Source organism: Peromyscus maniculatus, chromosome 20 (genome assembly GCF_049852395.1).
Source record: "Peromyscus maniculatus bairdii isolate BWxNUB_F1_BW_parent chromosome 20, HU_Pman_BW_mat_3.1, whole genome shotgun sequence".
NCBI classification, from domain to species: domain Eukaryota; kingdom Metazoa; phylum Chordata; class Mammalia; order Rodentia; family Cricetidae; genus Peromyscus; species Peromyscus maniculatus.
The window spans coordinates 70,817,625-70,829,842 of NC_134871.1; the positions used below are offsets into that span (position 1 = coordinate 70,817,625).

The 12,218-nt window shown below is 49.5% G+C and overlaps 1 protein-coding gene across 4 annotated transcripts in view; it reads left to right on the top strand.

Annotated features, from left to right (window-relative positions):
* The window catches only part of Scn8a (sodium voltage-gated channel alpha subunit 8), a 182,578-nt gene that overhangs the window by 142,331 nt on the left and 28,029 nt on the right, over nucleotides 1-12,218 (top strand). For all 4 annotated transcript variants that reach the window (XM_076556863.1, XM_076556860.1, XM_076556862.1 and 1 more), the window contains exons 15-19: nucleotides 1,273-1,446; nucleotides 3,394-3,750; nucleotides 5,130-5,600; nucleotides 6,008-6,125; nucleotides 6,593-6,747. In XM_076556863.1, coding sequence (XP_076412978.1) covers nucleotides 1,273-1,446; nucleotides 3,394-3,750; nucleotides 5,130-5,600; nucleotides 6,008-6,125; nucleotides 6,593-6,747 — 1,275 coding nt within the window. The remainder of the gene's footprint in view (nucleotides 1-1,272; nucleotides 1,447-3,393; nucleotides 3,751-5,129; nucleotides 5,601-6,007; nucleotides 6,126-6,592; nucleotides 6,748-12,218) is intronic.

Here is a 12,218-nt window from a genome sequence, read left to right on the forward strand (position 1 = left end):
GTCTGCATGACCACGTTACCTTCTTGAGAACTGACTTCTGCTGCCGGGAAGCACCTCTGCCGAGGTCCCTGCTGCCCTGCTTTGCCCCAGCAGCTGGCCTCAGCCCCCCCCCCCCCCCCCCGGATTACTATGGTATCAAGCCTATTGTCGCATAAAAAGTTCTCTGTGACAATGTGATAATCAGTAAGGGTCGTACGTGGTGACCCGCCTAAGGTATTATCCTTGTCGCAGGCCTCTGTCCTGTAATTGACATTCTTTCAGCGTTTCCTAAGGCCTGTGGGATGGGGACAGCACCAGGAGATACAAGGTGTTCTGTGGGCAGCAGAAATGGGAGAGAAGGGAGTGGTTCCTGCGCACCGTACTGCGGAGTGAGCGTAGGCACCAGAGTGTCCAACAGTGAGGAAATTCCTGGGGAATGCTCCATCCAGTGGAGCAGTGACGGGCAATAATGGATTGGGAAGAGGGCATGGCAGCAGAACGGAGTCGCGACAGCTGGGAAGATTAGATATTGCAACATCTGCACGAAAAGTCTCAGAAAGAGATCATGTAAAATGGTGGCTATATGCAAAGTGGGGATACTGTGGACTTTTCCTGGTTTTATACACTTTAGGCAACATCTGATTGCTTTTATCACTTAAGCTGCAGCATATGATTAGGTTTGGTAAGATACAATAGCAAATCATAAACAATAGGTGTATTGGGAACCTAAACACTAGAAGAGTTTTTTTTTTTTTTTTTTTTACAAGTGTTATGTTCTTTTAATTGATACATAGTTGTGTGTGTTTACAGGGTGCAGCTGTCATTTTAATACATAGACACATTGTACAATGATCAGTTCAGGGCAGGTTACAAATCTGACACCTGCAACATTTATCTTTCTTTGTAATAACTTCCAGAGTCCTCTCTAGCTACTTTGAAGTGTAGATAAATTATTGCTGAGTGTAATTACTTGCCCATACAGTTAGATCACCAGATGCTTGCTGACCTTTAAAAGGGGGGTAGCCTGTGTCCTGTTCCTACGCTTAGCTTATTTCCTAACCACATGCTACACAGTCCAAACTGAGTGGCTCTGGTGACGGAGTCGGAAACTTCATTCAGACAAAAAGAGACTCTCCTGTATCAATCGGGGGTGCTCACAGGCTGTCCAGGTGCTGGTGGCCGGCAGTGTCGAGGCCAAGGCTGGCTCTGGATTCTTGGGCATGTCGTACTCAAGAGATGATAAGGAGTGTTCTTTTCAGTGCTCCCTCCTTACGCCTCCCTCTCCTTCTTCAGGTATTCACTGGGATTTTCACGGCCGAAATGTTTCTGAAGCTCATAGCCATGGATCCCTATTATTATTTCCAAGAAGGCTGGAACATTTTTGACGGATTCATTGTCTCCCTCAGTTTAATGGAGCTGGGTCTCGCAGACGTGGAAGGGCTGTCCGTGCTCCGGTCTTTCCGACTGGTATTTCAGATCTCTCCAGTTCCTTTGCACGTTTCCTGTCTTACAGCTAACTGCTAGAAATCACTTTGTATAGCTAACGTAGGCTGTCCCCTGAAGTGTCCTCTGTCCTGTCCCCTGAAGTGTCCTCTGCCCCAGTGCAGCGGCCACTTAGTTGACTTCTCCACTAAAATCTTGAAAACTTTTCTGCTATATATAACAAGGTGTAAACATTGGGTTTTGAAATCAATAAGCTAAAGAAATTAAGTTTTAGAGGTTCCTCAGGAAATACAGTTAATTCAGAAGAGGAAGGAGCCCTGGGACCGTCTGAGATCATTTGGCTGGCTGTTGTATTGTTTCTGTATCAGCCCGAAGTGGAGAGAACCTACGTGTTCAAAAATAGTTTCTTCATTTCTTCTGTATGGTGACATCTTTCAGAAATTAAAAAGAAAATAGTGTTTTATTAAATTATATTGAAATTATGGTTGAACATTGGCTTAATTTTCCATGTTATCAGTGACTAATGTCACTTTTATTAACGTATTTGTATAAGGAAATGTTTAAATTGCTAAACGATTCTGAAGAAGTTAGTGAGATCTGCAGAGAGCAACCATAAACACAGGCGTGAGTAGCACCCTGGAGAATCTGAGTGGCCTTGGGGTTTCTCTGTTCCTGTCTTGAGTCAGAACAGTACCTAGCACAGTTCTCACTGAGACAGTCAACTTATCAAAGAGCTGGACTGGAGTGGCGCTCCCAGGATGGAGATGGCACCCATGTCACCTTGCTGAAATGACAGCTTAGGACCCAGCCCACAGCTGGTTTAATTGTTTTGAGATTTATTTATTTATTTTCCCTTTATGTGTATGGGTCGGTTACCTGCGTGTCTGCACACTGCGTGCAGTGCCTGAGGAGACCACAGGGGGCACTAGATCCCTTTGAACTAGAGTCACAGGTGGTTGTGAGCCACCGTGTGGGTGCTGGGAATTGACCTTGGGTCCTCTGGGGGGAGAGCCATCAGTATTCTCAACCTCTGAGCCACCTCTCCAGCCCCACCCCCCCATAGTTGACTTTTTAAAAAGTAGTCTTATCTCAATTAGGAGAGAAAGGGCTGGGTGGTAGAAAAAGCCTGAAGACTAATATTTTGAATAAATTAGAAGCCAGGCAGGGAAAGCAATGTGAGTAGTCCTGAGTGGCACGTGGGTGAATCCCAAGCTTTCACATAAGACCCACAGTTCCGGTTGGCACAAATGACTGCTGTTGACATCTACAAAATGTCTGTGTATTGTAAGAAGTGACATCGAACACTGATCATTATCCCCTTGGCCAACACACCATGGTTTCCTGCAACATAATTCTCAGCCTGTTTGCCAGGACCTTGTAATTACTACAGAGTGTAAACACTTATGATTGACAGGCACTACCACAACTGACGTTTTCTGAATTAGTAACAGCGGTTGCCCCTTCCACAGATGTCTGCCGAATGTGCTCTGCCTCTACTCGGGAGTTGTAATTCCCCCCAATTATTTTGAACATCTCACCTTCTTCTATCAGCCACTGGCTAGTTGTTGGCAAGCCAAAGGAAATCCTTAGGCTTCTCTAATGCTTGGTTTTTAGGAAACAGATGTGTTGTCCGCTGTCCCTGAGGTTCCCCACAGATTGCATGCTCTTTGCTGGCTTCTCTCTGAGAAATGAGGAATCCAATCAGGAAGGACTGACTCAGAACAGCATAGAGATCCAGAGGCAGGTCCTTGGGTCCCAGCCTTAAACTTTTCATTTAATTTATGAAAATAACCAATTTTCTTTTATAAATAACTCAATTTAATCTTTTAGTCTGAGACACGATTAGAAAGTTCTGAGAATTTCCTAAGGGTGATAAATAAATTTGAGCCAACCTTCCTAATTTTACGTTTTTATTTCAGCGATGTCGTAAGACAATGGTTTACCATTCCTTTTCTTTTTTTTTTTCCTTAGCTCCGAGTCTTCAAATTGGCCAAGTCCTGGCCCACCCTGAACATGCTGATCAAGATCATCGGGAACTCCGTTGGGGCCCTGGGCAACCTGACCCTGGTGCTAGCCATCATCGTCTTCATCTTTGCCGTGGTGGGGATGCAGCTCTTTGGGAAGAGCTACAAGGAGTGCGTCTGCAAGATCAACCAGGACTGTGAGCTGCCGCGCTGGCACATGCACGACTTCTTCCACTCCTTCCTCATCGTCTTCCGCGTGCTGTGTGGGGAGTGGATCGAGACCATGTGGGACTGCATGGAGGTGGCCGGCCAGGCCATGTGCCTCATCGTCTTCATGATGGTCATGGTCATCGGCAACTTGGTGGTTAGTACCAGTTCCGACCTGTTTTCGTTCTTTGCCCCAGGCCACTGGGCTTCTCTACCACCTTCCTTCCTTCTCTGTTGAAGTTTTCCTTGGCCCAGGTCTGCTTCAGGTGTTTATTGTCGGAGTGCCTACTGAGTCATGACACCACCGTAACCTGGTGACCCTTGGTCATGACTGAAAAAAGGAAACAGAGTAAGGTTAAGTGACCCCCACACCCTTCTCCAAGGTCACATAGCTGTTCAGGGTTTTTGTCTGTCTGTCTGTCCTTCCAACTACACAGTTTCCTTTTTTAGAAAAGTCGGCATTTGCCCACCTGGGCACTGTTGAAGTCTCAGGCTGCGTACTTTGCCGTGGGCCTGTCGCACTGTTGAACTTATCAGGGTCCCGGTCTCTATCCACTGGCTGCCAGCAGCGCCTCCCAATGTCAGTGACAAAGAACTGTCCACAGACGTTGCCCCATGGTCACCGGGTGACTTGTGCACTCGGCAGTAAGAAAACCGTTCACACATCCCTATCAACTCAGACGACAGTTTTTCTCCCTTTTCTTCCGTCAGAAGATGGCCTGCAGTGGGCGCGTTGCCAGCCCCAGCTCTCCCATAATAAAAATAGTCAGCCGGGCGGTGGTGGCGCACGCCTTTAATCCCAGTACTCGGGAGGCAGAGGCAGGCGGATCTCTGTGAGTTCGAGGCCAGCCTGGGCTACCAAGTGAGTCCCAGGAAAGGTGCAAAGCTACACAGAGAAACCCTGTCTCGAAAAACCAAAAAAAAAAAAAAAAAAAAAAAAAAATAGTCATGGAGATGCGTCTGCAGCCCCTGACATTCCCCACCCAGCACCTTTCTCTGCGCCCTGGCCCCCCAGCGCCTGCCTTGCTTCCTTCCTTGTTTCTTCATGCAGTTAGTTCTGTAGCTGCAGCTCTCTTCACAGTGTCTCTGGGCTGCGTCTTTGCAGTTTATCCAGTACTGCTGGAAGCGTGACCTAAAAGCTGCCTGTGTCATAAGCACACAGGTTTATTCATTTAAAGGCAAAGGAAAAGGGGTAATATATTGAGGGCATGTATGTACAAATCTAAACGTATAAGGAGCTGAGGAAGGTGCAGAGACCTTCTCTTAAAACCAGCAGAAATCCCCATCTGGGGACGTGCACATTTAAAATACCAGGTGGAAATTCTGGACACAGCATGCTGGCAGAGTGCTGGCCTCGCATGCGCAAGGCCATGTATTCACCCTTAGCACATATAAATAAACAAAATGAACTACAATAGGAGCCAAAGAGAAAGTCTGTGGTCAGTGTGGCGTTGTTGGCTTCCGATCTGTAACCCCGAGTAAAACGGATAACTTCTAATTCCACCGTTGCTCTTTCTTCTGATGCCACTGGTGTAGGTGCTGAACCTATTTCTGGCCTTGCTTCTGAGCTCCTTCAGTGCAGACAACCTGGCAGCCACCGATGATGATGGAGAGATGAACAACCTGCAGATCTCTGTCATCCGAATCAAGAAGGGCGTGGCTTGGACCAAAGTCAAAGTGCACGCCTTCATGCAGGCTCACTTTAAGCAGCGGGAGGCAGATGAGGTCAAACCTCTGGACGAACTATACGAAAAGAAGGCCAACTGCATCGCCAACCACACCGGCGTGGACATCCACCGCAATGGCGACTTCCAGAAGAATGGCAACGGTACAACGAGCGGCATCGGGAGCAGTGTGGAGAAGTACATCATTGACGAGGACCACATGTCCTTCATCAACAACCCAAACTTGACCGTTCGGGTGCCCATTGCTGTGGGCGAATCTGATTTCGAGAACCTCAACACCGAGGATGTTAGCAGCGAGTCAGACCCTGAAGGCAGCAAAGATGTAAGGTCCCAATGGAGAAAACTGCCCCATTGTACGTGTGTGTGCGCGTGCGCGCGTGCACGTGTGCGTGTGCGTGTGCGTGTGCGTGTGTGTGTGTGTGTGTGTGTGTGTGTGTCTCAGCCGTGGGCTTGTTGGAGAGGCTCTGCAGTGGGCACAGCCAGCCCAGTGCCCGAGTCATGGCTTCCTGGGCTAATCCTGAGTTAGTTGCTTGGCTTCTGGAGCACCTGGGTCCGAGGCCGGAGTGAACCCTGTAGCTTGTCCCTGCTCTTAGTCCACTCGCCCCGTAGCCGGAGACCCCCACGGGGCTGTGGCCAGTGCCTGTCTGTACGTGACCCCTAGCGGGTGGTGTGGCTCAAGGGCGTGTGTTCCCGGGCGGCTGCTTGACCACCCTCTTCTTTTGTGTCTAGAAACTGGATGATACCAGCTCCTCGGAGGGAAGCACCATCGATATCAAGCCGGAAGTGGAAGAAGTCCCTGTGGAGCAGCCCGAGGAATACTTGGATCCAGACGCCTGCTTCACAGAGGGTGAAAAGGGGGCAGGGGCAGGCTGGCACGAACCCGCGGGCTGTTCAGCTACATCTGTGCAGGGCTTGGGGGCATTAGAGCTGGCCACCATTTTGATGAAGTTTTGTGTCCTTTCCCTTACTCGGTTCCTGTTTGTCTGGCCTGCCTTCTCTTGGCGCCAGCCCCCAGAATTCCGCTGGGAAGGTCTCTGCTGGACCGTGTGCCCGTCTCCTGCCCACCCTCCTCCTGCCCACCCTCCTCCTGCCCACCCTCCTCCTGCCCACCCTCCTCCTGCCCACCCTCCTCCTGCCCCTCCACCGCTTCCCTGTAGGGATCCTCCTGATTCCAGGGGTCTTGCCCTGTCACTTTCCAGTGCGTGCCCTGCTGCATGAGCTGCCCTCCCTGCTGGGTGGTGGGAGCCCGGGAAGGGACAAGTCACGCCGCAGGAGGGTGGGTCCCGTCTGACCTGACTCTCCGGTTGGCGCCAGGTTGTGTCCAGCGGTTCAAGTGCTGCCAGGTCAACATTGAGGAAGGTCTAGGCAAGTCCTGGTGGATCCTCCGGAAAACCTGCTTCCTCATCGTGGAGCACAATTGGTTCGAGACCTTCATCATCTTCATGATCCTGCTCAGCAGCGGAGCCCTGGTGGGTTTCGGGGAGGAATGGCGGCGGGTGGGGGAAGGGCACAAAGACGCAGTGGGGGGAGGCTGGGCGTGGGGGGAGGCTGGGCGTGGTTCCTGCCCGGGGTCTCTGAAAGGGCGGATTGGCTGGGTCCTAACGGGTCTGCTGAAGTGACCCCTGCTGAAGCCTCAGGTGCTCTTTTCGTGGGGACAAGACATCCCTGTCACCGCCCTAGACGGCCCCCTGAAGGGAGCACCCCTCTCAACACCCAGACTGCGCATTCTTCATTTCTGTTGCCCAACGTGGGGGGATGTCGTCCTCCACCCACTCCCTTGAAAACCCGTGGCAGCAGCGCATGCTCCGAGATGCTGTGCCCCAGGTGCTCGGCGGCGGCAGGCAGCCGGCAGGACGGAGCAGATCCCCCTCATGGTGCTTATCACCTTGGCACTTGCTCGCGTGTTTCCCTGGCTTGCCACAGAGGCCCCTTGAACAGAGACTACTGTGAGGGAGCCGGCTGCTGGCTCAGTGGATCTGAGGACCGGGGAGCGAGAGATGCTGTACATGTCCCTTTTCATTTGGGAAAAATACAGGGTTTTGTCTTAGGTGTTTAAGACTTTATTTGTGGAGAAACGCCATAGCATGTATGTGGCGGCCAGAGGACAACACACAAGAGTGCGTTCTCTCCCTCCACCCTGTGGGTCCCCCGCACTGAACTCGGGTCATCAGGCTTGGTGACAAGCACCTTTGCCTGGTGAACCATCTCACTGGCCCCCTTGAAGTGTTTTCACAGACGGTGGGCACATTCATGTAGGTGTAAATTAAAGCTCAATCTGGAATTCAAGGAGAAAGGGGAAGAGCTCAAAGTCAGTGTGAAAGAACTCAATAAGTGAGAAGTTTCGTTGTTTTGCCAGATAAAAGACTAGGAGGAGCTGAGAAGGGCAATGGTGTGTGGTAACCATGGCCCGGGGAGAGGCTAGTGAGGGCCGAGAGGAAGGTCTGTGAAGGAGAGCTTCGGGGTTAAAGGCGGAGCCCCAAAAGATGGCAAGGTAAACACCGGTCTGCCCGATGGGGAGCCAGGCTGTCCCACCTGCCCCGGGTCACCTGTCCCTTCGTGACTTCCTGAGGTACCGTGGCGGTTCCAGGGTGAGGGTAACATGGCCTCTGCCAGACTACGGGGGTGGGGGGTGGGGAGTGGGGGGTGGGGGTGATCATTGCCGTTCTTTGGTGACAGGCGGCGCTGCAGCCCTTGCTCCCTCTCTGTCCCCACGCAGAGTAAGGCAGCAGGGACCAAGGTCTTGTGCTCTCTTTACTGTTCGCCATTAGTGACTTTCACCCATCACCGGGGACCAAACAGTGAATACTGGCTCAGTGCAAGGCCTGTTCAGTTAACAGACGCCTGCCTGGTGGCCCACACCTTCAACCCAGCCCCCAGGAAACAAAGGCAGTTCAGGGCAAGCCTGGTCTACATAGTGAGTTCCAGACTAGTCAGGGCTACACAGTGAGACCTGCCCCGAGAACCAGCTCTCCTCGGGTGAGAGAAACTGGAGAGGTGTGACGTGGGCAGAACGGCGCCGCCTACCCACGCAGGAGACTTCTGAGGGGCAAAGCTTAATTCTTCCTTTTATTTTCTCTCTCTGCTGATGCCTGTTCTGTCCTCCAGTCTGTTTTCCTTCTTTTCCCCAATGCTCTCCTTCTCTATCTCTTATTTTTCTCTTATTCCTTTTATACCTCCTAAGCAAAAATTTCTACACAAGAAAGATCACCTCACAACCACAAGTTACATATTTTCCAAAACAAATTAAAATCTTTACACAGGAAGAAATTATATGATGATCACAAATTACATGTTTTTCTTAGAAGCACACAAGTAGTTAAACAAACATTTTTCTTTTTTTTTTTTTTTCTTTTTTTTTTTTTTTTTTTTTTTTTTTGGTTTTTCGAGACAGGATTTCTCTGTGTAGCTTTGGAGCCTTTCCTGGAACTCACTCTGTAGCCCAGGCTGCCTCGAACTCAGAGATCCGCCTGGCTCTGCCTCCCGAAAGAGTGCTGGGATTAAAGATGCGCCACCACCACCTGGCTAAACATTTTCTTTTGTCTTAATTTTCCCACCATAAATGACATCTTCACCCGAGCAGTGGTTCTTTCCTGACTGACTGACAGTTTAAGTAGGTCAAGCATATTCAGCGAGTTCTTTTGTGCGGCAGGCGGCCGTTTGCGGCTTCGGTGTGCCAGAGTCCCACCCTATTTATACTCTACAAAAGTTTGGACAAGTGGTCAGCTGACCATCTGGCTTTCTTTACACACAATGGGGTCATTTCATTTCCTTTCACAATTTTGTTTTTTCACGGTGCACACCGAAACCTGCAGATAATTCTGTAAGCCACATGACCCAGGAACTCAGGCCTAACCTTGGGTGTAGGGACACAGTTGCTCTCTTTGCTCATCATCAGCCTGTTCTTCCACAGGCGGAATTCGTGGGTCTGCAATGCATGAAACTTCCTTGTTCTTATTTTCCCATCTTTTACGAATCTCACACCTAACAAAGGGGAAGATAACTTCTGGCCTGCTTTTGCCTTTTTTGTATCTGTTATTGGAACAATTGGCAAAATAATCCAAACCATTTCCTAATCATCTTCACTAACAGTCTTGGCCACCTGTGCCTTTTAGGCTGGCTAAGAATGTTCAGTTACATCTCTGATTCAGCTAAGCATCATTTCTCTTGTAAAAAATCATCTTCATTATGATCTGTAAGCAAATTGCCCAGTGAGGAGTGGGATTTTCCCGTGGAACAATCACACTGTATTAGACACAGTGGGATCCTCTCACACAGTGATCACACCATGCCACAGACAGCGGGAACTCGGCAGCAGCAAGGGGCATTCTGGGAACAATCCTCTGTGGCTTTGCTCTCCAGGGTCCCATCACAGCTTTGTGTCTGGCGGCTTGTATTCCATAAGCTCCATTGCTGACTGCGGCTCCTCTGACATGACCACCAGCAGAGACCAGACCGTCTCAAAGACAGAAAAGGCAGGGAGGGAGAAAGAAAGCCCGAAAGGAAGCCATAGCAACAACATTCAAGAAAAGCCTAGAATATAGCTACAGTGAACCCGAGAGGGAGGCCCCCAGCGGCAGGAGATCGTTCTTGGATATGTCATCCTTACTTACAGGGTAGATTCCTAACAATGTCTTAAGGGGAAGCTGTTGCTGTTTGTCATTGAATAAAGAGAATTCATTTGTGCCAAGCCCGTGAGAGAGTCTCGGGTCCCGTGACTTCCGTCTCCCCAGCCCATTCATGAAGTGAGGAGGCACACCTGTTGTTTGTGTGCCAGGATCCACACCAGGCCCCGCACCTGCTCGTGAATCACATTACCAATGAGCTGCGTCCCCAGCCCTCCATTCTGGGGCTGTCGAGGGCCTGAGTCTCTCCTTTTGGAGCTGTTCAAGGCAGGTGCTTCTGGCATCACAGGGACTTTCTCCACCTCTGCGCTGCTTCCCTTATTCCGGGCGTTTCCTCCTGAGTTAGATGCTTTCCATGTTACTGTGACAAAATACTTCACAAAAAAGTCCACTCCGGGTCCTCTTTTCAGAAGGTTTAGTTTGTGGTCGTTTGGCTCCTTGTTTCTGAGACTGAAGGCAGAATGCCATGACAGCAGGAACATGTGGAGGGGACATGGTCCACCTCGGGGTGGACAGGAAGCAGGGAAAAGGGGTCAGGGCCAGATAACGTCCCTGTCCTAGTTACTCTATTGTAGTGAAGAGACACCGTGTCCACGGCAACTCTTACAAAGAAAACATTGAATTGGGGTGCTCCCTCATAGTTTCAGTCCATTGTCATCATGACGGGTGTGGTGCTGGAGCTGAGACTGCTACATCTTGCAGGCAACAGGAAGTCAGCTGACTCACTGGGTGGTATCCTGAGCACAGGAAACCTCAAAGCCTGCCTCCACAGTGACACACTTCCTCCAACAAGGCCACACCCACTCCAACAAAGCCACACCTCCTGATGGTGCCCCTCCCTATGAGATTATAGGGGACCAATTACATTAAAACTCCCACATTCCACTCCCTGGCCCCCATAAGCTTGTAACAATATCATAATGCAAAAAGCATTTAGTCCAACTTCAAAAGTCCGCATAGTCTATCACAGTCTCAACAATGTTTAAAAGTCCAAAGTTCAAAGTCACTTCTGAGATTCATGTAATCTCTTTTAACTGTAATCCCCTATAAAATCAAAATCAAAAAGCAGATCACATACTTCCAACATATAATGGCGCAGGATATACATTACCATTCCAAAACATAGGGAAGAGAGTGAGGTGTAGTGAGGAAATACAGGACCAAAGCAAGACCAAAACCAGCTGAGTGAACTCCAAACTCTGCATCTTCATGTCTGATGTCAAAGCGCTTTTCAGACTCCAGCTCCTTTCAGCTTGGTGGCCTGCAGCACACTTCATCCTCTTGGGCTGGTTCCACTTCCTGTTAGCAGCGCTCTTCAGCAGGCACCCCAGACTCTGACACCTCTAACATCCTGAGGTCTCCCAGGCAATCCAGGCTTCAACTTCACAGCTTCACACAGTGGTTTCTCTACTAGGCCTTCATTCAGGGGCAACCCTGGTCTCAGCGGCTTTCTTTAGGCCTAGAACCATAACCCCTTTCTTCTATCCTTAACTCTAAATCCAGAACCACGTATTGAACCTGCTTACACGTCCCCCTTGTTCAACTACGCCTTACCAGCTTTCTCTCCTTTACTGCCTAAACTTGGCCGTCCTGAAACTCGCTCTGTAGGCCAGGCTGACCTCCAACCCAAGGTCTGCCAGCCTCTTCCTTCCCAGGGCTAGGATTAAAGGCATGCCCCACCACACCCGGCTCTAAGCTTTGTTTTAGCACCTTTTCACAAGTTGGAAACCTGGCTGGTTGGGATCTTGCCCTGAGGTCACCACTCCCTATATTCCATTTCTTAATGTATTTCCTTGAACACAGGACTTGGCTCCATTCCACTTCCTAGTACTCTTTTCTCAAAATTTACATCTTGTAATTTCCCTGCTCAGCTTGCTCCTTTTCATTATTAATATTTATTAAGCGTGAACACTAGTAACCACATGACAGAGTCTATACTAAACTGTTTTGAGATTTCTTCTGCCAATGGAATTAATCCAGAACACTTCACTTTAGCCTCAGGCAGACTCTTCAGACAAGGGCATCTTTCTTCATCAAAATATCACAAGAATGATCTCTAGGCAACATATTAACACTCTTCGCTGAAAACTCTTCATCCCCACAGTTCATCAGATCACAGTCAGCACCACTGTCTTCCATGGCCCATTAAGCAGTGCTTAAAACATTTTACTGCTTTCATAACCCAAAGTACCAAAGGCCATATGCCTCCAAACAAAAACATGGTCAGGCCTATCATAGTAATACACAACTTCTGGTACCATCCTCTGGCTTAGTTAGGGTTTTTATTGCTGTGAAGAGACACCATGGCCACAGCAACT